At 41.0% G+C, this 26987-nt stretch overlaps 2 protein-coding genes across 5 annotated transcripts; one reads left to right on the top strand and one right to left on the bottom strand.

Annotated features, from left to right (window-relative positions):
• The first annotated feature begins 3257 nt into the window (after window positions 1-3257).
• Window positions 3258-6095, top strand: LOC122986226 (F-box/LRR-repeat protein 14-like). Its single transcript, XM_044357378.1, has one exon. The coding sequence runs from the start codon at window positions 4029-4031 to the stop codon at window positions 5238-5240; it is 1212 nt and encodes a 403-aa protein (XP_044213313.1). The 5' UTR covers window positions 3258-4028; the 3' UTR covers window positions 5241-6095.
• A 1956-nt stretch (window positions 6096-8051) lies between these two features.
• LOC122986238 (ELKS/Rab6-interacting/CAST family member 1-like) lies at window positions 8052-26607 on the bottom strand. Of its 4 annotated transcripts, none has more exons than XM_044357401.1 (21): window positions 26400-26607; window positions 24304-24967; window positions 23986-24174; window positions 20922-21213; window positions 20411-20538; window positions 20195-20269; window positions 19959-20114; window positions 19637-19804; window positions 19277-19444; window positions 18997-19134; window positions 18700-18840; window positions 18306-18446; window positions 17985-18178; window positions 17100-17111; window positions 16132-16261; window positions 15828-15959; window positions 14709-14869; window positions 14359-14506; window positions 13405-13500; window positions 12105-12290; window positions 8052-11115 (listed from the first exon to the last, which is right to left on the bottom strand). In XM_044357401.1, exons 2-21 carry the CDS (start codon window positions 24841-24843, stop codon window positions 10978-10980), a joined length of 3333 nt encoding a protein of 1110 aa, XP_044213336.1. In that variant the 5' UTR covers window positions 24844-24967; window positions 26400-26607; the 3' UTR covers window positions 8052-10977. The 4 variants fall into 4 exon arrangements, with proteins under 4 accessions (XP_044213336.1, XP_044213335.1, XP_044213334.1 ...); XM_044357400.1 differs by having other exon boundaries at window positions 16126-16261; window positions 24304-25098; window positions 26400-26606; XM_044357399.1 differs by having other exon boundaries at window positions 16126-16261; window positions 26400-26606.
• Window positions 26608-26987: the final 380 nt, after the last annotated feature.

Genomic DNA, 26987 nt, shown 5'->3' with positions numbered 1-26987 from the left:
ACCACTAACAATCATTGTAAAGCACCCACTATGTGTCCTCCCAGCAGCCAGAGGTGACCATGCAGGTCAGTGAATGCCTCGCTCCAGTAACTCCGGGCTTCCTGCCAGGTCAAAAACATTTTACCAAATGGCACTTAAGAGGGAGGCAGGTGACACAGCAGAGTCCTCTGAACAAATCCATTTCACTCTGCGTTGATGCTGGACCTGCGACTATGAGAATTCAAAGAGACTGTTTTGAACTGTCTGTGGAGGATGAGGCTGCCTCTCTGGTTGCCAGTCGTCCTTGAAAAGCTTCCAACAGCAAATGTGGTTACATGACTCCTGTTTTCAATCTTCTCTACGGGGCAAAACATTGAGATTCTATTTTTCTCCAGAGACGATTGCTGCACTAAAATATTTATGTTGCTGATCTATTCCAAGAAACAACATTAATCATGTCAAAAGATTAGAAGTCATCTGCAACCACATCATATCAGGGATATAAAAATATGCATCAAGTAAGTATACTCGCAAGTAATAATGTATGTGATACATTAAAGGGCTATTTTGACTGTACAGAGTGGGAGGTGTTAACTCAGGGGGGCAGTTTAGAGGACGCTGTTGTCAGTCACTACATCACCTTTTGCGAGGAGATGATAGTCTCCACCAAGTCTGTCAAAAATATTTTCTGGATCACAGAAGCCGTAAAAGTCACATTCAATGAAAAGAAAATAGGATTTATCCTGGGAAACAGGACTGAGTCCAAACACATTCAGAACAAGTTGAGCAAACAAATAAAAGAGGCCAAGAGATTGTACAAGGAAAAGGTTGAGAAGCTCTTCCAGGGAGGCAAAGCCAGGGGACGCCTGCAGGTTTGACCAGTACAACTTCACACTGTAGAGGGAGGAGCTAAAATCTGACCTGGCTACCATGTCACTCACTAGTGCAAACCTGGAACTGCATCCTGGGGAGGTAAAACTCACCCTGAAGAGGATAATTCCAAACAAAGCACCTGTGCCTGACCAGATCTTAGGCAGCCTGCTGAAGACCTGCTGCAGCCAATTGTCCGGTGTTCTCTGTGAGCTCTTCAACCACTCCTTGGCAGAACACTCAATCCCTACAATATGAATCCTCTATTATTTGTCCAGTACCCAAAAAAAGCAACCCCACCTGTGTTAATGATTACCAACCCATAGCCTTAACATCCCTGGTAATGAAAAGTTTTGAGAGGTTTGTTCTTTCCCAGTTACAGAAGGAAGTAGGCGTGCACACTGAGCCTCTCCAGTGTGCATATAAACAACATAGGAGGGTTGATGATGCTGTTCTGACACTGCTGCACGGTGCTTATACCCACCTTGAGAAGCCCCAGTCATATGTTAGAATGGTCTTTGTGGACTTCACAAGCACCATTAACACAGTGCAACCCCACCTGGTGGGACTAACTCTGAAGGGCAGCTCCGAGCTGAGATGGACACATTCTCAAAGTGGTATAGGGAGAATTGCCTTGATCTCAATGCCTCCAAGACCAAGGAGCTGGTCAGTGGAGGTCAATGGCCAGGCTATAGACAGAGTTGGAGGCATACAAATACCTTGGCACCTAAAGTGACCACAAACTCACTTTCAAACCTAACAGTAAAATTGTCTTGTCCAAATGTCAACAACGCCTCTTCTTTCTGAGGAATCTCTGTAAACTCCAGTGATCAGTTCTACTAGCTTTCTACAAGTGCTTCATTGAATTCATCATCATCTTCGACTTAAAAGCCTGATTGGTGCTTTCAGTAACATCCACCTTAATCCTCTCAAGAACCACTAAGCAGCATCTACAGCAAACGGTATAAAATGAAAGGACCACAAATAGCCTCGGATACCACACACACACTACATAACCAATAAAGCCACCTACTTCAGGCCACGGATACAGGTCACTCCCATTCAAGACCAACAGGCCATATCAAGCTTTGTGCCGACTTCAATTAGACTCATTAATGCCTGAGCTAGCTTGGGTGTTTGACCCTATTTATTACTCTTTATCTATGGGCATTTTTAAGCACACTTAACCTTATTAGTGGACATTTTAAACTGTTTAAAGCTGCACTTGTATGTTGTCTACTCTGTGTTTGTCATTTGTCTGGCTGTGTGTTGTGTATGCACTGACGTTTTTACACAAATGAAGTTCCTAACGGATAAATGAGTTTGAATTGAACTGAATTTGAATATGTAGTGTCAGTTGTTGGGCGAGGTGCAAAATAAAATGTACTGTATGTGATAATTACACATTGCAATCAAGTCAATCTAACATTTTGTGTAAATGTTCTCAACTCTTTGGAATATTTTTCAGTGTCAAAGACATTTTAAATCAACAGCTATACGAATTGTTTTCACATGTCATTTGTTATCAGTAAGATACATTTAACACTCAGTCTTTGTGTTGGGCCTGATTATTTTCTTATCTGCCAAAATTGTTGCTAAAAAATAGGAACCGTGGAAAGATTAGTGAGGAGAAACATCAACAGTTTGGATAAAAAGGTAGTTGATTTTAAAATGTGTTGATACAAAAGTTAACAGCATTCAGTGGGATTTTGAGCCCAGGTTACCCCCAAAAAATAAGCAAACACTGTTAACAGTTTGATCCATGTTCTGCTTTTGAGGTTTTAGGTTGATAATAAATTGGTCTCAGACAAGTTTGTTTACTTATAACAGTTACTTATGCCGTATGTTAATTAATTAACAATGAATGTATGTTCATAAATAGAACCTCTCTGTTGTATATATAGTAACTTATTGTACTCATCATACATTATTTATTCCAATGTTCTTTGCACTGCCATGCACTCTTGTACAGAAGTTACCAGCCAGACACCAATCTATATGATTGTGTATATACAACAACAACAACAAGCTTACCTGTGATGGTTTATTATTTTGTCCAGCTGCTTCTGCTAATTTATATTTTCATACTCACATTCATATATGCACATAATAGCTATAGTTTTTCGATTCTTGTGTAGCTTTGCGATCTATGTTGAGATGCATGCTGTTTTTATTTTCTCTGCTCATTGAGAGCTACAGACAACTGCAGTCAAATTAAATCCAAAATGAGCATATGAGCCAATAAACTTAATTTATGGGTTAGTAATAAATTACTAATCCTTGTGTAACCTTTTTTGGTAACTCATTCATTTTGCATGCTTTAGTGTGATGACTTACACTCAGGCATACTAACATACATACATTGCGTTTTATGTTGACCTAATGTGCTTTTCTCATTTGTTTTATCACGTGGTGGGCTTGTCAACTTGTGTTTATAAAGCTTCCCGCACAATATACTAACAGGTCAAACATTGTTCAAGAGCCATAATTTACTCTTACAAACTGTGTTATTGTGTTTTGAATAATCATATATATTGTATCATTGCTGTGTTGTGGAGGACGTATATCACCGATACTCGTCACTGCCACTAGGAGCCGCCGGCCAGCAGCTAACCTCGCTGTGAGCTAATAGTTGTTTTATTCATTTGTGGAGATCCGGGATGCTGGAAATGCTTCAGCAGCTACCTTCATACGATACTACTGCTTTGTAGATGAAGATTGCTACGGACAGAAAAAGTTCCTGGATACGCTTTGCGATGAGTTGGAGTAAAGAATAAGTTGTTCCGGACGGCTTGGACGAGGAAGCTCACAAGTTTAAACAGCTAGCTCTAATGCTACGCCGACATTTAGCTCAGTAGCATTAGCATAGCTTGCGAGGTAAATATTGCGACTGCCTTTCGGAGTTTCCCGCATCTGGTTCCACGTTGTCAACTTAAGAACTGCCCCGTCTGTTTTCATTTTCTGCCATTATTATTTTTTTAAGTTTAATGGTAAGCTTCTCTGCTGTGAGATGGGTGGATTTGTGTTGCCGTACACACATAGCTCACTTAGCCTGTGCGTATGCTAGCTGACATTAGCTAACGTTGTCGAGCAACTTCTGCAGGAGAGTTTAACCACGACAGTAACGTTACTGTCGCTCACGAACAACCTCTGCTGCTCGGAGCGACCCATTTGCAGTCATGTTTGAAATGGAGACACATATATCGTGCCTTTTCCCGGAGATCCTGGCCATTATTTTCAGTTATCTGGACGTTAAAGACAAAGGAAGAGTAGCCCAAGTGTGCGCGGCCTGGAGAGACGCGTCCTACCACAAGTCTGTGTGGAGGGGGGTGGAAGCCAAGCTGCACCTGCGGAGAGCTAACCCGTCCCTGTTCCCCAGCCTGCAGACCAGGGGCATCAAAAAAGTCCAGATCCTCAGCCTGAGGCGAAGCCTGAGCTACGTGATTCAAGGGATGCCGCACATCGAAAGCCTTAACCTGTGTGGGTGTTTCAACCTCACAGACAACGGACTCGGACATGCCTTTGTGCAGGACATCCCGTCGCTGCGGGTGCTGAATCTCAGCCTTTGCAAACAGATCACTGACTCCAGCCTGGGGAGGATTGCACAGTACCTCAAAAACCTGGAGGTGCTTGAACTTGGGGGATGCAGCAACATCACCAACACCGGCCTGTTGCTCGTCGCCTGGGGCTTGCACAGACTCAAGAGCCTTAACCTGCGCAGCTGCAGGCATGTGTCAGATGTGGGCATCGGTCACCTGTCTGGCATGACCCGCAGCGCTGCAGAGGGCTGCCTGTCCCTGGAGAAGCTGACCTTGCAGGACTGCCAGAAGCTGACTGACCTATCTCTCAAACATGTCTCAAAGGGCCTAAATAAACTCAAAGTGCTCAACCTTAGCTTCTGTGGCGGGATATCGGATGCGGGGATGATCCACCTGTCTCACATGACCCACCTCTGCAGCCTGAACCTGCGGTCCTGTGATAACATCAGTGACACGGGGATAATGCATCTGGCTATGGGCTCCCTCCGGCTTTCTGGGCTTGATGTCTCCTTCTGTGATAAGATCGGGGACCAGAGCCTGGCATACATCGCCCAGGGGCTGTATCAGCTCAAGTCCCTCTCTCTTTGTTCCTGCCATATCAGTGATGATGGCATTAACAGGATGGTACGTCAGATGCACGAACTGAAAACTCTCAACATTGGACAGTGTGTACGAATCACAGACAAAGGGTTGGAGCTGATAGCTGACCATCTGACCCAGCTGACAGGGATTGATCTTTACGGTTGTACTAAGATCACTAAGAGGGGTCTGGAGAGGATAACGCAGCTCCCGTGCCTTAAAGTGTTAAACCTGGGACTGTGGCAGATGACTGAGAGCGAGAGAGTGAGGTGAAAAGCTCTCCTGATCAGTATACATGTGCTTCATTGTGTATAGTGCTCAGTTGTGTACTGAGAGGGACTGCCTGTGTCCATTCTTAATTTTACCTTCTATACTGTGACTAAAAACAAGGAGAGAGAATCAGCACTGATCACTGGAATATTGTTCATCTCCGCTGCAGTACTCTGCTCCTGTTCTGATTTTGTTTCAGTTTTGTGCTCTCTTTTGATTGTTTAAATCTCAGCCTGTGTACAGTTCTTACTATCTAGCTACCTCACCCATCCAACACAGGAGTGCCTATCGCCGAATACTAGATTACATTGCATATTTTTATGACTCACATACCAATGGAGATTTTGATATTTTAAAAAAGAAAAAAATCTCATTGCAGAATAATAGCTAGGAGTTTTAACTCTTAACAGAAAGGCTGGAGTACCTTGGATTGAAGTTTTGATAGAATGTTTTTTAGGCTGATGTATTTTTTACTTATGTAACCAATATTTTTTGTATTGAATGACTGTTGTTGACAAAATTGTACTTCAAATTGAAGTGGGTGGATCACTCCCGTCTGTCTTTGTTTACCTATGTATAGTCGGCTATGTTTCATATTCCTGAGGAAATAATAAGTATGTATCAGATGTTCCAGTATGCTACTCTGTCAAACGCTCATCAACACAACTACAGTAAGGCGTAGTAATTAACAGCTGCCAAGGCTATATGCAATATCTTAAACTGTTCGTCAGTGGTTTTCTCCTGAGGAGCTTCCAACGATAGTGTCAAGAGTATTTGTTTAAAAAAAGCAGTAATTTAAGATTGTTTTATATTCATACAGTAGTGATATTTATGAATAAAGATGGCAAATATGTTTCAGTTTTGTCCTTTATTTGTAAGTAACTGTTTTACCAACTATTAATTGATTTATTATGGTTTTTTTATAATGACCTTCTGAATTCTAAGGTTTGTGCAGTTTAGTTCACCGTTTGAAACGTCTTTCATTTGTAGAAGTTGAGTCTTAATCACAACATGACCTGAAGCCTTTTGGTTTCTTAATTTTAGTATCTGAGGGGCCACCACTAAACTAGGGCTGCAAATAACAATTATTGTCATTATTGCTTAATCTGTTGATTATTTTTTCAATTAATTGATAAGTCTTTTGGTTTATTAAATGACAGAACATGGTGGAAAATATTGTTCAACAATTCCCTAGGTGGTGTCCTCTAATGTCTTATTTTGTCCTGAGCAACAGTCCCTAACTCAAAGATATTCAGTTTACTATCATAAAGCTGGAATGAAGGAAATTTAGTATTAAATCATTACATTTGAGAAACTGAAACCAGCAACTTCTTTGACATTTTTGCTCCAAAAATTACTTAAATGATTATTTGATTTTTAAAATGGTTGGTAATTATCTTTCTGTCGATCAATGTATTGACTGATCATTTCAGCTCTACTGGAGACTATCATCTTAATCACAGCATGTGATAACAAATATTAATACAACATCTTTACCAGCTTCTGCATATGAAGGGAATTCACATCATATAACTATAACAAAATGACATTTAAACATTTAAGAATGTTTGAGTTATTATGTTTAATATTGTCTATTGTAGAAAATTGTCTTTACGCTCAGAATCAATCTCAGCTGAACTAGTATAAACTTGACATAATACAAAGCTGTGCCAACAGGTTCAAAGCCCCATGCTGACAAGTTTCTACCTTGTCTAGCTGTTCTTGAGGAAGGCGCCAGTCCATCTGGTGTCTTTCTTTCAGATTCATATATGTTCTCGATGCGACTGTGAGGACTCGGGGCTGATGAATTATAAAACTGGCAAGTACTTTAATGGTTCTCTGACAGATGTCTTTGGCCTTTGAACACCTTTCTGAGGTCTGCAATGCTGTTTAATTGGCTTGAGGAAATAACCAACAATTCACTGCATTAAAGATGGCACATTAAAAAGCTTGCAAGATACACTGCGTTTAGTTGACAATTTCTAAAGGTTTTCACATGATTTGATTCCATATTTTTTACATGTATATTGAGAGTGAACAAAAAGCACCACAATTAAACCATAATTTAAATATGAGGTTCATGTCATGGACACATAAAAAAACTTCCTGTCTTGACCAGTGTGTCTGGCCCAGTTTAGTGTCGAGGCAAGTAAAATTAGAAATTTCTCATTGTGTTAAATTAATTAACAACATATGAAACTGACACATATAAGCCCACCAATTTTATCAGAGTAGAATATCAATTCCACAAATGTTTACAGATCCCCTCCAGAAATGTTTTAAGATGTATATAAAATACTCTACTTAGAATAATCATTTGTTTCTGGTATGGTTTTTCCACCAAAAAAAAAAAAAGAGTCAAATTATCTTGTTAAAATCCTTAAAACTACATCTACTCCTCCTCCGTCATTAAAAATTCCAGAATCTGTGAATACGCAAATATTTTTTATTTGTAAAGTTTAACTTTTTTTGAGTGGAGTGGGACTTTAAGATTCACCTCAAGGTGTACAAGTTTAAAACCTTTATTTTAAAGGCAACTCCACTAAGAGTCATTATATTAAACCAGTTTACTTTATTTCACCAAGATAATCCATTCAACATTAATACTACTTTCCCTGTTGGCCACATATTAAAAGCAAATAAAATGAGCCCTTCATTCAGTTCCACTAATAAAGTAAAACTACCAAATGTAACTTTATATTTGTACTGATTTCATTTAAATCAACAGCTGCAAATATGAAATCAGCAAGAAATATTGTCTTGATTTATACTCATAGGTTTTGTTTGGGAAAAAGAAAAACTTAAACAAGAAAACAAGGCTTATAATTTATTTATTTACATACATACAAAATCCAAATAACTCACAAACATGTCTGGTTTGCTTTCTTTTTACACAGTTTGATTCTTAACACGAACAGACAGAAGGCAGTACATTTCTTTTACAAATGCAAAATAAAGGGAAAAAAAACCAAAACAAAACACCATGAACTTGACAGAAGCCCCTTTTAATCAGCTCTGTGTTCCTCAATGAAGAGTCAAGAAAAGAGATGACGAGACATTAAGGCAAGGGCGGGGACACACAGGCCAAAGTAAGGGAAATAAAACACTTGAAAAACAAAAAAAAAAGCCTTCTTCCTCTGAAACCAGCGGTGAAAGGTGAGGGAGGGGGTTAAAAGGGACGGAGAGAAATCAATCTCCACTCCGAGAGGGTTGACAGACGAGATGCTGGAGTACAAAAACAAGCATCCAACTAACATCCTCCAAAACCAGGGGCGGGTTTTTTATTTTTTCAGTATCGCACACTGTTAGTCCACTCTGAAAAATCCACCCGTCCAAATGTATCTGTAAATCAACCACATACAGGACGTTTATGTTAGAAAACTTTTCTCTTTTTTTCTTTTTTTAAGATGCAGACAGATGCAGTTTTTCCACTGTTTTCTTGCGTTACATTATGTTCCTCTCATAACAGCAGGAGGGCCGTGAAAGCTGGAGACTTATTCGTGTCCCATCAGGCGCAGTCTGCCTTTGACATCAACCAACAAAATAACAGACACGACAAGTAAGAAGAAAAGAAAAACCACCACAACACTGGAATCGCAGGATAATACATTTACATCACCGTGTGGTGAAAATATATATAAAAAAAAATGACAATTAGAAATAAATGCAAGAAAAGTACGCTCCCATCACACAGTCACGGTTTGAAAACATTTTGTAGTTCACACGTTATTTTTGACACAAAAAGGTTGTTTTTTTTTTTTTTTGACACTTTCCTGTTTCCGCTGAGGAAACTAACTCAACGGTCATTTTGTTCAGAGCAGCTCGCTCTTCAAGATTCTGTGCAAACATTCAATGCATATCCATACAGTAAACATTTTTATATATATATATGTTTTATATTTATATATATATAGATATATATATATATATATCTCTATAGAACATGACTTTCCGCAAGTTATGGCAGTACTGTCACACACACACATTTTGTCTTGAAGACAAAATTAGACACAAGACAACTGCACTGCTTTTAACTTTTCAGATTTTTTTTTTTAAAGAATGCACAACACCTTCCACTTAATTACCTTTATTCAGTCACTGCACGTGTTAAATATCACGTTATTTACAAACTGATCTAAAAAGTCAGAATCTGCTGAAAAGTGACTTTCATTTCCTGCAAATGTAGATGCACTTAGTAATTAAAAACCTCAGCCCTGAAGATTTCAAAAAATACAATAAAAGGAGGCATCACTTGCATTTGTAAGTGATCTGAAAAATACAAGAAAAGGGGCGTCGCTTGTATTCTTCAGTGATTCAGTCAAACTAAAGATCAGGTGGGCTTTAAGTAACATCTATAGAAACTTTGGATGAGACTGAATGATCAGTGGATCCGATCGAAAAATTCTTACATCATGCCTTAGCACCAATATTACAGAGGAGTAAATATCCCTGCATTAGGTCCAGTACTGATCTGTGCATGCTCCAAGGCCACTAGAACGTTCTCAAAAGAAACATTGCATACCTCATAACAAGTGGACGTTGTGTGCAAAACCATCTAAAAAATTAATACGTCACCAAGGATAAAAGCTTTTTTTTTCCCCCCTCTTCTCTCTCTCTCTCTCATCCTGATTTAAGCTCATATTTAGTAACTAAAAGCTGACCGTTGATCTGTGTCAAAGGTCAGACCTTGATCCCCCTCTCATGCCACTGACCCAGCCACAGACTGCACAAGAAAAACGTACCTTTAGCCTAATCCTGCCTACCAGGACAGATCAACAGCTCCAAACTGGGAGAGGAAACATTTGGAGAACATGCTGCGTTTCATTTGGTTTAAAAGTGGTATCTCCTAAGTGTTCAGATGATCGATGACTCGGTTCCAATCCGCTACTTAGGGAACACTTACTAAAAATACATGAAAAGCATCTACTTAGCTCCATGATTCACCCTCCGAGCACAGTTCCTCTCCGCTCCCCTCTAGATGTAGCAGCTCCCCAGTTCTCCAAGACAAAAAGTGCTTTCCTGCCCCACGTTAGGAATAAATGTAACCCTTTTAACTTGAAAGATTTGTGAGAGGAAGGAGTAGAAGACTGAGATAGAAGTACGTGAGGTAACTGTGCTTGATCTAGCGATTCCTGCTGTGAATGAAGCCGTCTAGGGAGAGGAAGGCTGGCAGTAAACTCCAAGACTTTGTGCGGAAGTTTGCTTCTTTCATCTGATTTCCTTTCTCTCCCAATGCACCTGTCCCAGACATACAGGTGTGCAATAATACTTTTTTTTTTAAAGTGTACTACAAGCAAAATTGAATTTTGAGTTCAAAAATTCAAAAGTGTAAACTTTAAACCTTTCACCGACACACCTTATACCGTTTCCTGCCTGACATGTGATTATGTACTTTAACTTCAGCTCTTCTCTTATTGTGACTCACAAGCTCCACCATCAGACATGTCATAAATGAGCAGACCTTATATCAGACTTTGTGAACATCCCTAATTCAATTTTGCAGGCCTTAAACATTAAAGAGACACATGAGACAGGAAAGCGCTCAGGAGTCATGAAAGTTTTTTCCCAGGGTGGACGAGGGGAGACGAGGGAGGAGAGCTCAGGGGGGGAGTAAGATAATGCTCCCGGCTTTCTCACTTCCTTCCAGGAGCCACGTAGGATGGAGGTAGGGGCGCCTGGGCTCAGCTACAGGTTATGTGAGGACCAGGGTTCAACCGGGTTGTTACTGAGGTCAGAGTTGTCAGCATGACTCCTCCAGGGCGTTGACGACCTGCTCCAGGATGTCGGGGCAGTAGTCTGCGATCTGCTGGAGAACAGAGTTGGCGTATTCCTGCAGTTCTCCGCTCTCCTTCTCACACACCTCCAGCTCCCGCTCCAACTGGAGGGAAGAAAGTCTGGATTAGTTTCTTTTTAACAAAGTTTGAATCCAACCGTCAATACAAACTAACATTATTTTAAAAAATAAAATAAAATAATTAAGAATATTAACATTTATTGGACAAAAACATTTTCTTTAACAAAGATTAAAAAACATTTTTAAGTGTCAATTTTACAATAGTAAGGACATTTTATACAAAAATTTGCATTTACATTCAACCTTATTCAGGCACCATTCATTAAGTCATTGTACACTAAAGAATTGTGCCTCGACCCTAACCCTTTTAATACTATACACATAAATCTAAGTTATACATTTTAAGATGCTATTATAGGTTTGATCAATCAAACAGGATTTGAGGCTTTGTGCACAACATTCACAAAAGCGATGCCAACAACAGGACTCATATAAAAAATAAGAAGTTGTTGCACACTGAGGGGCTTGTGTCTTCTTCATAAGTTCTTGTAACATTTTATTTTTGTTGCCATTTTAGGATTGTTTAAATCAGCAATGTTTGTAATTATGAATAAAAGCCATTGAACTTCCCCCAAATTAAAATGTCAAAAACATTACTGTTCTCCTTTGTCTTTGTTTAATTTTATTTCCTTTATTAGATTTGGGGCATTTTACAGCACTGGGATTCTATTTTTTGTCTATTATTTTCTCTCCATTTGTATTTTATTTTCGTCTTCAGTGTGTTTTTAAATGTTGTCCTGAATCATTTCTTTACCTTATATGAAGCACTTTGAATTACCTGCATTTTAAAAAAGGTTTTGTACAAATTAATCTGCCTTTCATAAAACAGCCATATTAATTTTAGTTATTATCAATTTAAAAAATATTTTCAATAAAATAAATATAATAAAATAAAATATATTTTTTAATCAATGAGTTACAATATACTAATTATAAATGGGTCCTTTTAAGAGCGTGGATCAAAATCAAGTTCTTGCGATGTCGAAATGAGAAGTGCAAAGTTCCTCCGCTACCTGTTCAACGCTCATCTTCTGGAGCTCCTCCTCCCAGTCTTCGGGGTCGCTGTGGTGGTAGTGAGACGGCGGCGTGAGCTGGCTGAGGATGCTGGGGTCCCGGTCATGGCAGAGGTCTGTCAGGTGGGCGATGTAGAGCTTGAGCTTACTGCGGTTCTGGGACAGGGCTAGAAGAGGGGGTATCATCTGCGGGGCCGCGAGGGAGAAGCAGTGTGGAAGAGAGAGGAACGGGATGTTTAGGATAAGAGAGAGCGGTAAGGGACAGAGATAAATTGTGGGAAAGGGGAAGAAAATATGTTATTTTTCAGACTACACACAATACGTTCATGAAGGGAGACGCATGCTGCTGTTTCAGCGGTCAAAAATAATGTAAAACCAAAAGCACAAGACACCATCAGCATGAAAACATCATTTCATCAAACTAAAAGAAGTTTGAGAAAAAACAAAGCACCATCATGGGCATGCATGCTTATGAACCCAACACCATCTCACCATTTGAGCTTCTCACATACATTAATACTGTATCTATGCATTGTTATTTATGTATGTGCAGCTCAACAAAGTGTCTAACAAAGCATCTTACTCCACCACCGATTACATCAAGGCTAAAACTTTTATCCAATGCAAAAATCATTAGTGTGAGAGCAGTGGCATGCAAAGCTAAGATGCTTTAGTTTGAAGCGATGAGACTGAGCCAGGATCATCTCATCCACTTAGCTTGCATTTACAAACACACACACACAAACACACACACCACTGATCCCTGTCCCAGAAGTCACTAAAAAAAGCAATAAATGAATAGTGTCGTAGCACGGGATGAGTGGTGAGAACTGCTCTTATACGACAACGACCATCGACATCATGAAGAAAAAGGAATGAGGTGACAAAAAGAAAACCACAGATTGAATGGAAGACGAGTAAACATGCCACAGGGCAACGATGAAGAAAGACAAGTGTAGCTTTTCATACAAGCTCACCCTTCTGAACAAAATGGCAGAGAGAGAGGGGGAGGGCAAAAAGGCTGGCTATGCCCAAATACCCTCCTCATCATCCTGTTAGCCACAAGGTAAGCCAATCGCAGCATTAGAAAGGAACATTTGGTTAGTGCGTGTACAGAGTTTGTCTAAAAAAAATTTTTTTAAAAAAGGACAGAAGAAAACTTCCATTTCAAAGCAGCATCGGTTCAACCTGCTTCTCAACGTAACAACATTATCTTGTTAAATCAGTCAATCACAGAAATTTTAGAGAAACTGTTACCGATGAAAAGGAAACATGATTCATTGGTGGTTAGTTAAGCTACCTGATCTGGAGAGGGTTTGTGATTTGTCTGGTCAGGGGCAGTCTTTAGATGGTCATCCTCATAGTTGTCCGCCATCAGCTTCATTCGGTTCTGAGTCTGAATATAATCAAGGGAGAATTAAAAAAAACACGTCTGTGACATTAAGTAGAGGAGAGAGAGTCAGAGAGTGACCTGAAAAATCTAAACATCTAAAAGTGGGTTAGAAATGTGACACAAAAGTATCTTTTATCTTCTTATTTTAGTACTTTCAGCCATCATTCTGATCGATTATGATTACATTTGACTCCTGGGAAGTGGTGATATCCAAGAATAGTTTCAAGCAATACAACCACACGTGTAACAAAATCAAAACAAAGGTTTGAATGAAACAAAGAAATGAAATATATATATGTATAAATAATCTACATGATTTATAATTCATCATATAGCAGCATCATGAAGATTATTACAACTGTCAACAGGGGTTATATTTATATTTATATTTAGGAGAAAAAGAAAGATTGCATAAGTTTAAAAACTTTGTATGGAAGCAGCAAACACACAGCCAGTCAGGAAGCAGTTTGATATGGAGCCATTGTTTTACTTTTATTTGACTGGCTCATGGTTAGAGAGAGTGTGTTGTGTTAAGCAGGGAAACAGGCAAATAGGGAAAACTGACCATATCCAAGGACTTCAAATACTGTTTGTAGAAAATTTACCCCCAGAGAGACTAAAATAAAAATCCTCAAAGTGTTGTGGAAAAGACATATTTTACTGGCATTTGGCGTTTAAAAGTGCAATATGCAATTAATGGAAAGTCACACTGAGAGCCAAACTTTCCTTATGTTGAACAGTTGTCTTCTGTGTGGGATACGTGTGGGACAGATAAATGGAAATAACAGGAATGTGTTGAGGCTCCCTGAAATATTGAAATGTCTCAATCATGTCTGCTGAAACCAGAAGCCGTCCCCCCACCTGCTGTTTGAGCTGTTGCACCAGTCTGTCCTTCTCCCGCTTCAGCAGAGCCACCTCATCCTGGGTTTTCTTCTTCTTGGAGGAGGACAACTCCAGTAGGGCAATGTTAGCATCCTTCTCACTGATGGCAGCCAACAGCGCCTCCTGCCTGTTAGGTGGGAATAAAACAAGGTGGCATTTAATCACTTAAGTAAATAGCTCAATTATCATTTATTATTCATCGCACAAAATCATCCTGCTAGCTGGGGAGTGCCAGAATTGGATGACATTTTACAAGATGAAGGTAGCAATCAATAATACAGTCTCCTCCACCCTACTGTGTTGCCTGTGTGTGTGCGCATATGTCTTACTTCATCTCCAGCACCTCCTCCAGGTGTTTCCTGCGCTCAGCCCGCAGTGTTGTGAGGTGTGCCTCTTTCTCACACAGAGACTGCTGGGTGGAGGCCAGCTTGGCCCTCATAGACTCCAGCTCCTGCTTCACCTTCTCCATGGCACCCAGCAGCTCCTCCATCTGGAAACACACACACACACACACACACACACACACAAACAAGTCAATTATGAATACAGTAAAACAGATTGCCTAAATCCATCAGTTGAGGCACAGGGCTTTTTTCCAGGAAAATACATTTTGGGTAACTGCTTTAATAAGAGGCAGGGGCAGCAGAATTAACGTTGGCTGTCGGGAAGGAGTAGGGGTCAACTAAAACACAGGTCAGAGCTAAATGTACCATTAAAACTACAGCACTACGTTTTATTTACCTGTCATTTACTTGAAAAAGGCACAAGTACCATTGTTTTCTAGCAATATGTGCTTTAATTAGAATTGATTGAACAAGGGAGTGAATAATTTATCCCCAAATGATCAATTTTATTGGCTACTTTATGTGTGATCCAACCAATTCATTATTATTTAATTATTAGCAAAGAGCAGGTAAACAAAATAACATGAAAATTACACAAGTTGGAAACAAGAGCAACACCGTACAAATTAATACAATCTATTTAAATCCAACTAACAGCCCCACAGAACCTTTTTTATTGCGGGGCTGTTGTATAGCATTGCATGCATTGTAGAGGTGTTGCTGTTATTGTGTCCACCCCTGTGAGTGTTGTTGCTCACCGATGGAGGTCACACATACTGGGCTCATACCTTAGATAACTTTAAGAGGGCGAGGTTGGACTCATGCATTGGTTTGAGTGAGTGCTTCTGAGAGGCGGTGTGTAGCAGAGAGAAAACAAGAGAAAACGACAAGCAAAGATAAAAGAACTGAGAAAGAGGAGGAGGCCAGAGCAGGGGAGGGAAGTGAAGAAAGGATGAGAAACACCACAATGGCAGCAAAAAGGTGAGGGAGAAATAATCTCAGTATATGAAGGCGTTTGTTTTCTTCTACCAACTATAGGTGCGATCTTGTGGTTTGTTAATATTGCCTTGTCATGCCTGTGTGTGTTTAGAGGATGTTGTGTACCTGTTTCTCCTGGAGTGACCTGGCAGCCTCCTCCTGTGCCAGCACCATCTCTCGCTCTGCAGTGATTTGAACGCTCTCTCTCAGGGCCTCCTCCAGCTCCTCTATGCGCTCAGACTTCTGACGCAGGGTGTCCTACAAAACAAGAGTTTGAATTAGTCGAATTATAGTTTGTTATGGATTTGGCTAGCGAGGGAGTGCAGCCAAATGTGAACCTTTCTGCAGGGTTAATTGAGTGCAAGAGAGCCACACACATACACACACACACACACGCACACACACACACACGCGCAAGCCTTACCTTTACCTGCTGAGAGTTCTCGGACAAGTTGTCCTCCCTCTTTCTGGCCTCCTCCATGAGTCGAGCATTCTTGCTTTTTTCCACCTGCTCCTTGTGCTTCAGAGACGCAACCTTCTTTGACTGGTCCTTCGTCTGCCTACAGGGACACCATGGGACACATGGGAGGAGTTACATGTATTCACCTTGGAGAGAAAATCATACTGTGGTACCACCTGACATGTTAATGCAACATTTATCATTCAATTTGTAACGAGATTGGGAAAAGCTCTGAAAATAAAGCATGTACAGTTTATGTATTGATCATGTTTTGGGGAAATTAGCTGACGAGTGAAAGCACGTTTTACTCAGAAATTCTATTAACAATGGCACCTCAAGCGCACAGCAAGACTATTCCGATATAGCACAGAATTTACACACACTGATCTTTCCCGCGCATGACACAGATGGCCAATCCACGTGGAAATTGAAGGTCTGCAAATATAGTCATGGCACCAAATATAGTCATTTTATATTAGATTTGTACTTGATGACTCGCATATTGCCACTTAACTCATCATCCATGTAGAAAGTTTATAACTCAGTTATGATTGCGGCCAACTGATCATCACACGCCAAGTAAATACACAGAGAGGCAGGAAATGAAACGCATTTTCGAAGCAAATGTACAGTACCAACACACAAAAATGACAATTATAGCTGTAGAGGCTTTCATTGGCAAGATTTTAACCTCGAAATTTAATTCTGAAATGTAGAATAAGAAGGTGAAAAAGGAAAAATGTGCATCAACAGGGGTACAAGGAAAGAAAGCATTCAATATGTCAGGATAAGGTGAGGGCTTGCGGCTTCAAATACAAAGGAGAGGCAAAAGGTGGAGATTTTTTAAGAAACAAAAGGGGAGAGAAATGTGAGAAGTTGGTGAGAAAAAGATGTCAGGGTTGGAGGGGGGGGGGTTGAGAAAAAGAGCAAGTACTAACCTGGAGGCCAAACTGGTGGGGTGAAGGATTTCCGTTGTAAAGACAAGAAAGCAGTAAAGAGAAAAATAGACTCAGACCAGGAAGATGAATAAATATGAAGAAAAAGAGAGGAAGAGGGGGACCTCAAACACATCAGCTATAATATAAACGTGGTGTCTGATACAACAAGGCCACATGGTTCACCACATACAAGGAGAAGACAAAATGACAGAAAACACTACATGAAAAAGGCCACTGCTACGCACTGTGGCACAATTAAAACAGGTCTGCTCATGACATTCACCACATCAGCTTTCAGAGCAATATCGCCAATATGCCAAATGGCAGCTGGCCAAATTACACAGAAATCCACCGTTTAATGTGCAGGGGGCAACGGTCTCCACAGTGACATGATGTCATTGGTGGAAAATTTGCATCATTTAAGAGGCACAGCGGTCACAAGTCCAAGCTGACAGGGATGGAAACAGATAGCAGAGAGCATAGCTGGCTAATAATACAAGAAACAGCCTGGAAAAACTTCTGTGACGCAGACAACAAAGTCTGTACATTTTGTTTGAATAACGTCATAGATCAGCAGCCAGTTACATATGAAATCAAGGACAAACATGAATTCACTATCGTACAGTGAAAAAGGCAAAGCTTGAATATGTGGAGCAATCACTGTCTATGTCTTTCAGTACTTTAAGGATGTCGAGGTGTTCTTCCTTGAACATTCATCCAAAATAAATAAAGATTAATGAAAGAGTTAGGTTGTTCTGATAAAAAGAGTGGCCCTTCCCCTCTATATTAGGCTCTTGATATTCATATTTCTGTTATTTTGTCCTGAAGACTGAAACATATATGCACAGACATGTGTACACACATCCACAACACATTTCCACCCACCTCTCCAGCTCATTGATCTTTTTGTCCTTGTCATTCTTCTCGTTTTCCATTTCCCGAAGGATCTCCAACAGGCGGTCCACCTCAGCCTGGGCCTTCCCAGAATCCTCTTTGTGGCGGGCCACTTCCTGCTCGAGGCTCTTAATACGCTCAGCCAGCTCGGTGTTGGCTTGAGCCTCAAGGGCTGCATTTTGAGCCTAACAGGAGGTCAAGATGCTGGTTAGAAAGCAGCTGTTTTCATTTAAATGTCAGCAGGTAGGGATCTGGAAAGTGAAAATTCAAAAGTGCCATAATAAATCTCATTTCTTTATTTAATGATCTTACTCTCTTCAGCTGGTTCTCCAATTTGAGGCACTCCTCCTTCTTCTGCTCTAAAGCGATCTCCAGACTCTTAAGTTTAGAGTCCTTCTTCAGCCCTGAGGAGGCCAGGGATGATGCATGCTCCTTCAGGTCTAACAGAGATGTCTGTACATACACACACACACACACACACACACACACACGTATAGATGAACTTGTTGCAACTTATTAAATTAAGAGCATGGGACTGAAGAGACTGAAAATACATTAGATCTAATACAGGCATCCATGACTCATTGCGAAGTACGTCTAATGGAAAAAACCTGATGTTCATTTTTTGACAGCAAAGTTTCATTGTATTTATAGAATCGCAGTAAACAAGCATTTGCTTGTCTTTGTGTGAGCTTGTGTTTCTCACCTCTCTGTCTGACAGGTCTCCCTGCAGTAAGCTCAGTCTCTCCTTAAACTCTTTCAGTTCTTTCTTGGTGCAGTCGAGCTCCTCTGTCTTCTCCCGATCGTCTCTGTCTCGCTGCTCCTTTAGACGCTCAATGATGCGCTCCTAGGAGAAGGTAGAGGAAACGATCACACATGCTACCCTGACAGATATAACAATACACACCACCGCCATATTGCTAAAAATGAACACATACAAATAAATACAAATTCCAATTCGCAAGTGCACCAGTGACTTAAGTTTGTGCAGACATAAACTAACCTTTTCTGCAAGAGACTCCTCCAGTGTGGTTAGAGCAGTGTCAGTGTTGGAAGTGTCTGCCTGCAAGGACTTCACTCTCTCCTTCAGGCTGCTCATCTGCTTCTCCTTGTCCCTCAGCTGCTCCTGCAGGTTCTCAATCTGCAGAGCAAACACAAGCCCACCCCCCCCTCAGTAAGAATGGCCATCAACCACAGGACATGCATCGGATGTATCTCTGTGGTCATTTCACACAACAAACTCAATACAAATTCTTTGAAAAACAGCTCTTAGTCTAAATCACCTTCTTCTGGAGCACATTAACTTTGCGCTCCTTAACCTCAAGCATGTCCTTGAGGTCGTGGATCTCCCCATTGAGTGTTCCCTTCTCCTCTGACATTTCTTGTATCTGCTTGCTCTTCTTATTCAGAGTTGCCTCCTTCTCTTCCAAGCGCAGGCGCAAGGCATCCACCTGGCCAGGAAAAAAATAATAGTCATAGAATTTAACTGTGTTCTGCCTACAAGTGTAAAACTGTCGGTATGAAACTGTGGCATCACATGGCAGCACTTGTAAAGAATTGTCATGCTCATTCAACAGGGTGTTTGCTGTAAACATATTCCTAAATCCTCTGGGCAAGAGTGCATAGACATGTTTCTGCTGTACCTCTGTCTGTAAGATGGCAGCTCTCTGCTCCTTGGCAGTGAGGGACTCCTTGAGGACTTCAATGTGTTGCTTGCTATCTGAGAACTGGTTGGTCAGAGTCTCCAGCTTTGTCTGCAAACCAAGTAGCTCAGAGTCCTTCCTGGAGAGGTCCTGCTTCACCTGTTCCATCTGAAAAAAGGTGGGAGAGAAAGAGAGAGCCATACATAATATGAGAAATCTTGAGTTTACCTCCTGGATTGTTGCATAACTTTTAATTTTATGTAGGGCAAACCAAAAACTTCAGCAGCTCAGTCAAACTAAACCTCATCTTGCCGTCTCTGACCTTGTTTTTCATGAACTTGGTGTGGCTGCGGTAGACCTCCATCTGCTTCATCTCCTCCTGACGCTCCTCACAACTCAGAAGTCCGTTAGATTTCATCATTAACAGCTCCTCTTCCATGTCCCTCAGGCTCCGCTCCATTGAATTGATTTTTGCATCCTGGGGTAGATGAAGAGTGGTTAACACACGTAGCATGATGTGAGCTAACACACCGCACACATCTCTATTTTCATCCTCACCTTCATGTCGATGACGGTCTGTAAAGCCTTAGTTTTGGTGGACTCAGGGGTTCCCTCGTATCGACGGTGCAGCTCCTGTCAGGTCAGATGAGGAAGGTCATGTTGCAAGTATTTATGGAATATATGCAATTATAGATCAGGCAAAAAAATGAGAGAAAACACAACTAGGTCATTCAAACTTAATGTTATATCTCCCATGGTTAAGCTGGACATTACCTCTCTTAGTGCTGTAATCTCTCTGTCTCTCTGGTCCAGTAAACTCTCAAGGTGATGCCTGTGCATCTCTGCATCAGCCAATCTCCTGGTGCGCTCCTGGTCCTCCTCTGATGCCTTAGCAGATGGCCCTGAAACAGCAAGCGTTATAACAACTTGGTGAAGCAGGTCGAAAGACATTAATGCAGTTGTAAGGAAACAGGTTCAGTCTTCACAACAGCCAACATGAGCATCATCAGCCATGTGAGTAACAATAGCTCAGAGCTGCTCACACAGGAGGTGAGAGTTTGTTTTATGCGTCAGACAGAAGCTAATCTGTTCAGCAGGGAGGGATATGCAAATGTACCAGACCCCCACTTGCACATGCAACATGAAGCAAAAACATAGATCACCACTAACCACCATGTCTTACTGTGATAGACTGAGACCCTAACCTACTATAATACAGATTAGAAGTAGTCATATTAGCTATTGAGACTTGGTGTCTTGCTGATCTCCTGGGGTCCAAACCTACCTTTGCTCTGCAGCATCTCTAAAAGTTTCTTGATGGACTCGTCTCTGGCACCCAGGGTTTGTTTCTGTGTGTCAATCCTCAGCTCCATCTCCTCCAGGGTCTTCCTTAGGAGGAAGAGCTCTTTGGCCTGCCTCTCGTGCTCGGCCTGTAGCCGCCTGTAGTTCTCCTCTGTAGGTTCAGAGGTGAGGGCCAGGTCCCGGCCTTGGCTGGCAGGGTCTTGCTGTAGCAGCTGGTTCAGGTCCCTCTGGATCCTCAGCTCATCCTGGAGTGCCTGCACAGTCATCTGGAGATGCTGGGGACAGATGCGAGACACGGGCATGTGTTACTATTCATATGTTCTTCTGGACTTTAGTACAAAACAATTAATATTAGGTTAGGTGAGGTGAAGGAAATATATTGATTATTTGAATGGCACAGGGCTGCAAACACCCAAACTTAATGGGAATTGATCCTGCCAGAATATTGTGTTAGTCAGTTAAAAAAAAAAAAAAATCAGCCTCTAATTATGACTGAAAATGTATCAACACCCTCATAGATGCACCCCCAACAGTCGTGCTTTGTGGACAGTGTTACATTTCATGCCCAGAGAAATACAATTGGTGAAACACAATCAGCCCAGTATAGTGTTGCATTGTTTGTGGCATCCGACGCCACGGACACTTGGCAGAGCTGCTATGAGACAGTAACACAAGGCTGTGTTACACTCTGGTCTGAATCAGCTGTGAGCGTTTTCAGACGAGAGAACAAAGAGACAAGTCAGTGTCTGCCTTTGTTTCTCCCTGTCCTCCTCCTCCAGCCCCCTCCCTTTTCTTCCTTTGTCGTTCTCTCCTCCTCCCTCCATCGGCACACATCATTCTCGTCCTCATGCGCTGTTCGTCTACCTTGCTTGCTCTCTCCCTATCTCTTCCCTCCAATACTCTCACCTCTCCTCTCACTAACCCTCCCTTTCCATCACCCTCTCCACCCCGTGACTAAGGCTGACTCACTGCTGTGACTGCACCGATCCACCCTCCAACAGACACACACACACACCTTCTCCCTTCCTCAGCACCCATATTCTCACTCTCTCCTGCCCGAGGAGAGATAACGGTCAGTTTTAGAAAGCAGAAAGCATATGTGAGCATATGAAAGCGATGTGATGCACTAACTACACTGATCTAAACACTCAGTCACAACTCATTACTGCGCTCACACACAAACAAACCTTTCCTATGCACAAAGCACAGCCCTGAATAAACTGTATAAAAGTCAAAATGTTAAAAAAAAAAAGCTCAGTGTGCGATACAAACTTCTTTTTTCTTTTATTAAAATCTCCTGTCTGCTGCACTAACATCACTACCCCTATATATCAGTTGATGAAACATCACTGACATTTCACAACATCTTGACATAAATGTGGTGTATTATTCATATGACAAGGAGTATTTAGAGTGAAATAACTAATGATTAGACGAGTATCTGACCTCCTTTAATGGGAAAAGGAAGATAATAGCCATTTCACACTATTACAGACTAGGTAATAACAGTCACTAATCACAAAGGATGACAGGGACAAATGCCTTGCAGTGGGGATTTTGGAAACACTGTGGCTAGCACGCATATCAGCAAAGCAAGCTCAGAAACACATTAAAGTGATGGAAGCGCATAGATTAGAGAATATAAACTGGAAGACACAAACATACAAATGCAAACGTATGCACAGTCAGTTGGAGCTCTGTTCAATGAGGGCGTGCAGTTTAACAGAAGTCGTAATTAGCCAAATGACTTTGGGTGTGTGTGTGTGTGTGTGTGTGTGTGTCTCAGTGCTTTCCGTTGTATGTGTGTCAGCGTGGGAGGTGGAGGCTGACATATGAAAGCGGACATCTTTAAATTACAGCACCCACTGATTAGCCCTGCACTAGTCGGGCATTACTGGAATTAGTCCACAGTGTGATTCTGTGACTCAGCAGGAGTGAAAACAGCAAATTATACAGATCTGCCCATCCATTAAGAATCACAATGAAACAAAGACTATTTTTCTTCATTAATGAAACTTAATTGGAACAATTCCCACAGCATATTGTAAGTATTAAAAATAGAACTTATAGCTATATTTATTAAGTCGTTATTCTTAAATACATAAACATGTGTGTGTACAATCTGTACACAAGTATGCAGTCAGCATGTTGCTCAACAGGGAGACTGTTCAGCTGGGTTATCCCACCTGACATCAGAAATAAAGAGGCCATTTGGATGATTGACAAAGCAGCTTTAACTCTACAGTTAAGTGCGGGAACTAAATACTTGTTTTGTCATTTGAATGAGGAACTTGATGAAAACTTGTAATTGAAAAATTAAAAAAAGGAATCAAAGCAGTCAACACCAAGTCACAGACACACTCATATTTAATAAGAGTATTTTCTCTTAACTGCTCTTTGGACTTTATATTTGTGTTTTTATTCTGCAGTTTTCATACAGATTGTGTATAACATGTATTTATCTGGTTTCTGATCATTTCTTCTCAAGATATCAAAAGTGTCCAAAACATTTGATGAACCAAAAGAGAAATTCAATGATCATGAATGACTAAAATACTAAATAAAAAGTGCTTTTCACAACAGCTTCTTTCTTACAGATACCTGTGACAATATTTTTAAGTTGGTTTTGTGTTTTTCTGCAGTGATTAAACTGCTACACATACCCCCAGCTTTTAAAAAATTGCTCTTTCCCCACATTTTTATCCTCTACACCACATCCATCATTTTTCTGAAACATATAGGAGATGCTAATGCAGCCATTAGACTTACACCCTCTTTCATCTATTAAGCATGAGCATATAGCTGCATATAAGAGGATTAACTAGATGTTCAAAAATCTGCCTCTAACCTATACAGAGAGAGAAAAGAGAGAGAAACACACTTCTACTAAAGCTGACAGACTGGGGGAAATGCATTTTTCCAACATGTTTGACCAATGCAGATTGATGGTACTATTCAAAATGGCACAGAAAAGATCAAAAAAGGGGAATTTTAAATAGGAAGTCAAACAAAAGTATCTATTTGACCAGCTATGTGGGAACACTCACCTGTGCTTCATCTTGAATCACACGGTATTGTTCCTTCCACACAGTAATCTTAGAAACCTCATCTTTCCGAAGAGCTCGCTCCTTTTTTAACTCTGGGCTCCAAAAGGTCTTGATGGAATTCATGGAGGAACTGAGCTTACTCTCTTTAACTTCCACTTCTCGCCGCAGCATCTCATTTTCACGCAGAACCTGAGAAATCGGGATCAAAGGAGTAGCAGTAGATGTGGTCTGTCAAACCTTGCATGTACTCTTAATTAAAAATTCCACATCCTTTTTTAGAAAATATCAGCAAACTGTAAATAAAAACAAGCAAAATACCTCTTTGAGTTGGGCCTGCAGGTCAAGTATGGTGTTGTCTCTGGCCTGCCTTAGAGAATGGGGTACCGTGGAGGCCATGTGGTGATCCCCAAAAGCCAGAGAGTCACCTGCCATCATGCCTGCTGGCAGTACAGCGTTGGCAGGCACTGAGGTGGAAATGTTTGGAGTGCTGGCAGCCACAACCCCACTGCTGCTGCCCCTTGACCCATATGTCACCCTCTGTCTCCCCATGGTCGTCACTGTCCCGCCACTTTTGGGAATGTGGTCACCTGCCATGGCAACCTCATTGTCACTCAGGTACATTGGTCCTGAGGTGGCATACGCAGCGTTGAGGGACTGGATGTTCTCCATGGAAAGCGTCTTGCCTCCAGCTCCTCCAGGACCCCCTCCACTGCCTCCGGTGCTGTTGGTGCGGCGGTGTCCCATCCGAGGAGAGCGGGGAAGGCGAGGGGAACGGCCCTGATTACCAGTACCACCTCCATCTCTTCCTCCACTATGGTTGGCATCCCCTCTGCCAACAGAGCGGGCGCTACCATACATCTTCTGCTAAATAGAAGAATCAAGCTGACAGCAAAACTGTAGACTGTTGAGAGTATAGTCTTGCGGATTTTGTGGTTGTGACTTTCACCAAGTCTGTAGATATGTGGTGGCGAGCCTGCTTCAGCTGGAGACAGAGGACACAATGTTCATGATTAAAAAAAAAAAAAAAAAAGTCTGACTCTCTCCACTTTCAGTGACAGACTTTCCCTCCTAACAGGAGATGTAACATCCAGTTTTGCAAAATATGACACCAATCTGCAAAGAAAACACAGTTGTTCCCTGTAAATACCAGTATAGTATGCATAGTGATAGTATAAATTAAGTGGCTTTTATCAATGGAAAGTAAATGTATGCACTGGGTGTCATTTAAAGGCGTCCTGTGCATCTCCAGCAAAATGGGAGGTCTCTGTCTCATTAATTAACACTTAGCACAATGACAGTGAGTAAGAAAAGGCTATTCTGCATAGGTTTCACTGTTTTTACTGGATTCCTTTCTGCAGTACAGACAGTTATGTAACTGTATAAATCATGTCTAAGAACAAAAACCTTTTCAGATGTACTTCCTTAGTACAAAGTCCTTGCTGACTGACCAATTTCTATATCTATAGGGCAGAAATGTGTAAAAGTTTATCAGCCACTGCATTAAGGTTTATCCTTAACAAAGGTTAGGTTGAATGCGGTATTAAACTGTTGGTAAGTCATAACTCTTCCTCTCGTCCTCGTCGAGCAATTTGACTCGAAATTCAAGAGTTTCTGGTGGGGTTTTGTATACGGAAATGTATCTAACTGTTGTAATTTTGTGCTCCGTTTCATTTTGTGTTTGTTTTTAACTGAATTTCCACCACAGCCATTTAACTAGGGAGTCTGCGTGGCCTGGCTAGCAGCTAACGTTACGTTAACACACCGGCTAACAGCAAAAGCTGACATTTCTACCTTTACGTGTGCTACTAACTTGTTATTTGCGTTGAGAAGTGTGTTATTTGGTTCATATATTATGACTGGAGTCTAAATCTTGAATCTTTGAATCATTTTTTCTAATGTGCTGACGCTATGGATTAAAACTAGCAAGGGAGGGAAAAGGGGATTGTCCATGGTGGACGTTGTAAGGAAAAAAAACCCTCCCTGCTTGTAAAATTGAATACAGACAGAGATAAAAATGCTGCTGAATACATAGCTATATATCCAACGTGATAAATTCGTTAGATGAACTGTCTAAATGTGATAAATTAAACCAGAATTAAAACATTTGCACAATCTCAACGACACCGTAACGTTACTGGGTCTGCTCTGGAGACACCCATATCAAACCAAATCCATTTTCCTCCTCCTCTACTGAACGGTTTTTCATTTTAAGAAACGTGATTTCTTCATTTCAGAGGCTTACACGCCTCTCATTAATATCAAACACATAGCCTGAATAAAATTCGCATACGTTTAAACGTTAGCTCGCCGTGACATATGTAGGCTAGTCCATCCAATTTATGTGGTCAAGCAGAACCTCTATTTTTTCTCGCTAACACAATAGCCAGTGGTGAAAACCTCTCTAAACAAACTACCTTTCTCGTCCTCCGGTGGACTTCAAATCGGTGCCAGTCCTGAATCCTCTGTCAAGGGGAAAGCAGCTGCAAAAACGATCATTTTATGTTAATTACTCGATAGATGTCTATCTGATTTTCCCATCTTTTCGCCAGCAGTACCAGCGGCTCAGGAGAGCCAGGGCGCCTCAGTGACGTCAAGCCTCCTGTGCGCGCTCACGATAGTCCTCCTCGCCACGCTTGAATTTTAAACGCGCGGTCACGAGCTTATGGTGGTAGACAATGTAGACAGCAGAAAGCGACAACAAAACCAACACTTTGATAAATAAATAAAAAAGATACACTGAGTTCAATAAATATGATGGGAAAAGTAAAAGTTGTGCTCAAACTCATGAGTATTTTAAAATTAATTCCACTAAGCAAGCACCAATGGCCGTGCAGTTTATCAATTTAGAAGACCTTCCCCTGGTATTAACAATAAAATATAAAATAGACATTGTGCATGCACTATCTTTAGCAGTGAACATTTCACTTAATGTGACAGATTATAAAAGGTAAAACATATTGCGTGTTTTGTCAACATTTGCCAGCAGGGGGCAGTGTCTACCT

This window comes from Thunnus albacares, chromosome 7 (assembly GCF_914725855.1).
Source record: "Thunnus albacares chromosome 7, fThuAlb1.1, whole genome shotgun sequence".
In the NCBI taxonomy this organism is placed as follows: Eukaryota; Metazoa; Chordata; class Actinopteri; order Scombriformes; family Scombridae; genus Thunnus; species Thunnus albacares.
Note: the sequence above shows the minus strand (reverse complement) of the source record. Positions and strands in the feature narration are given on the sequence as shown.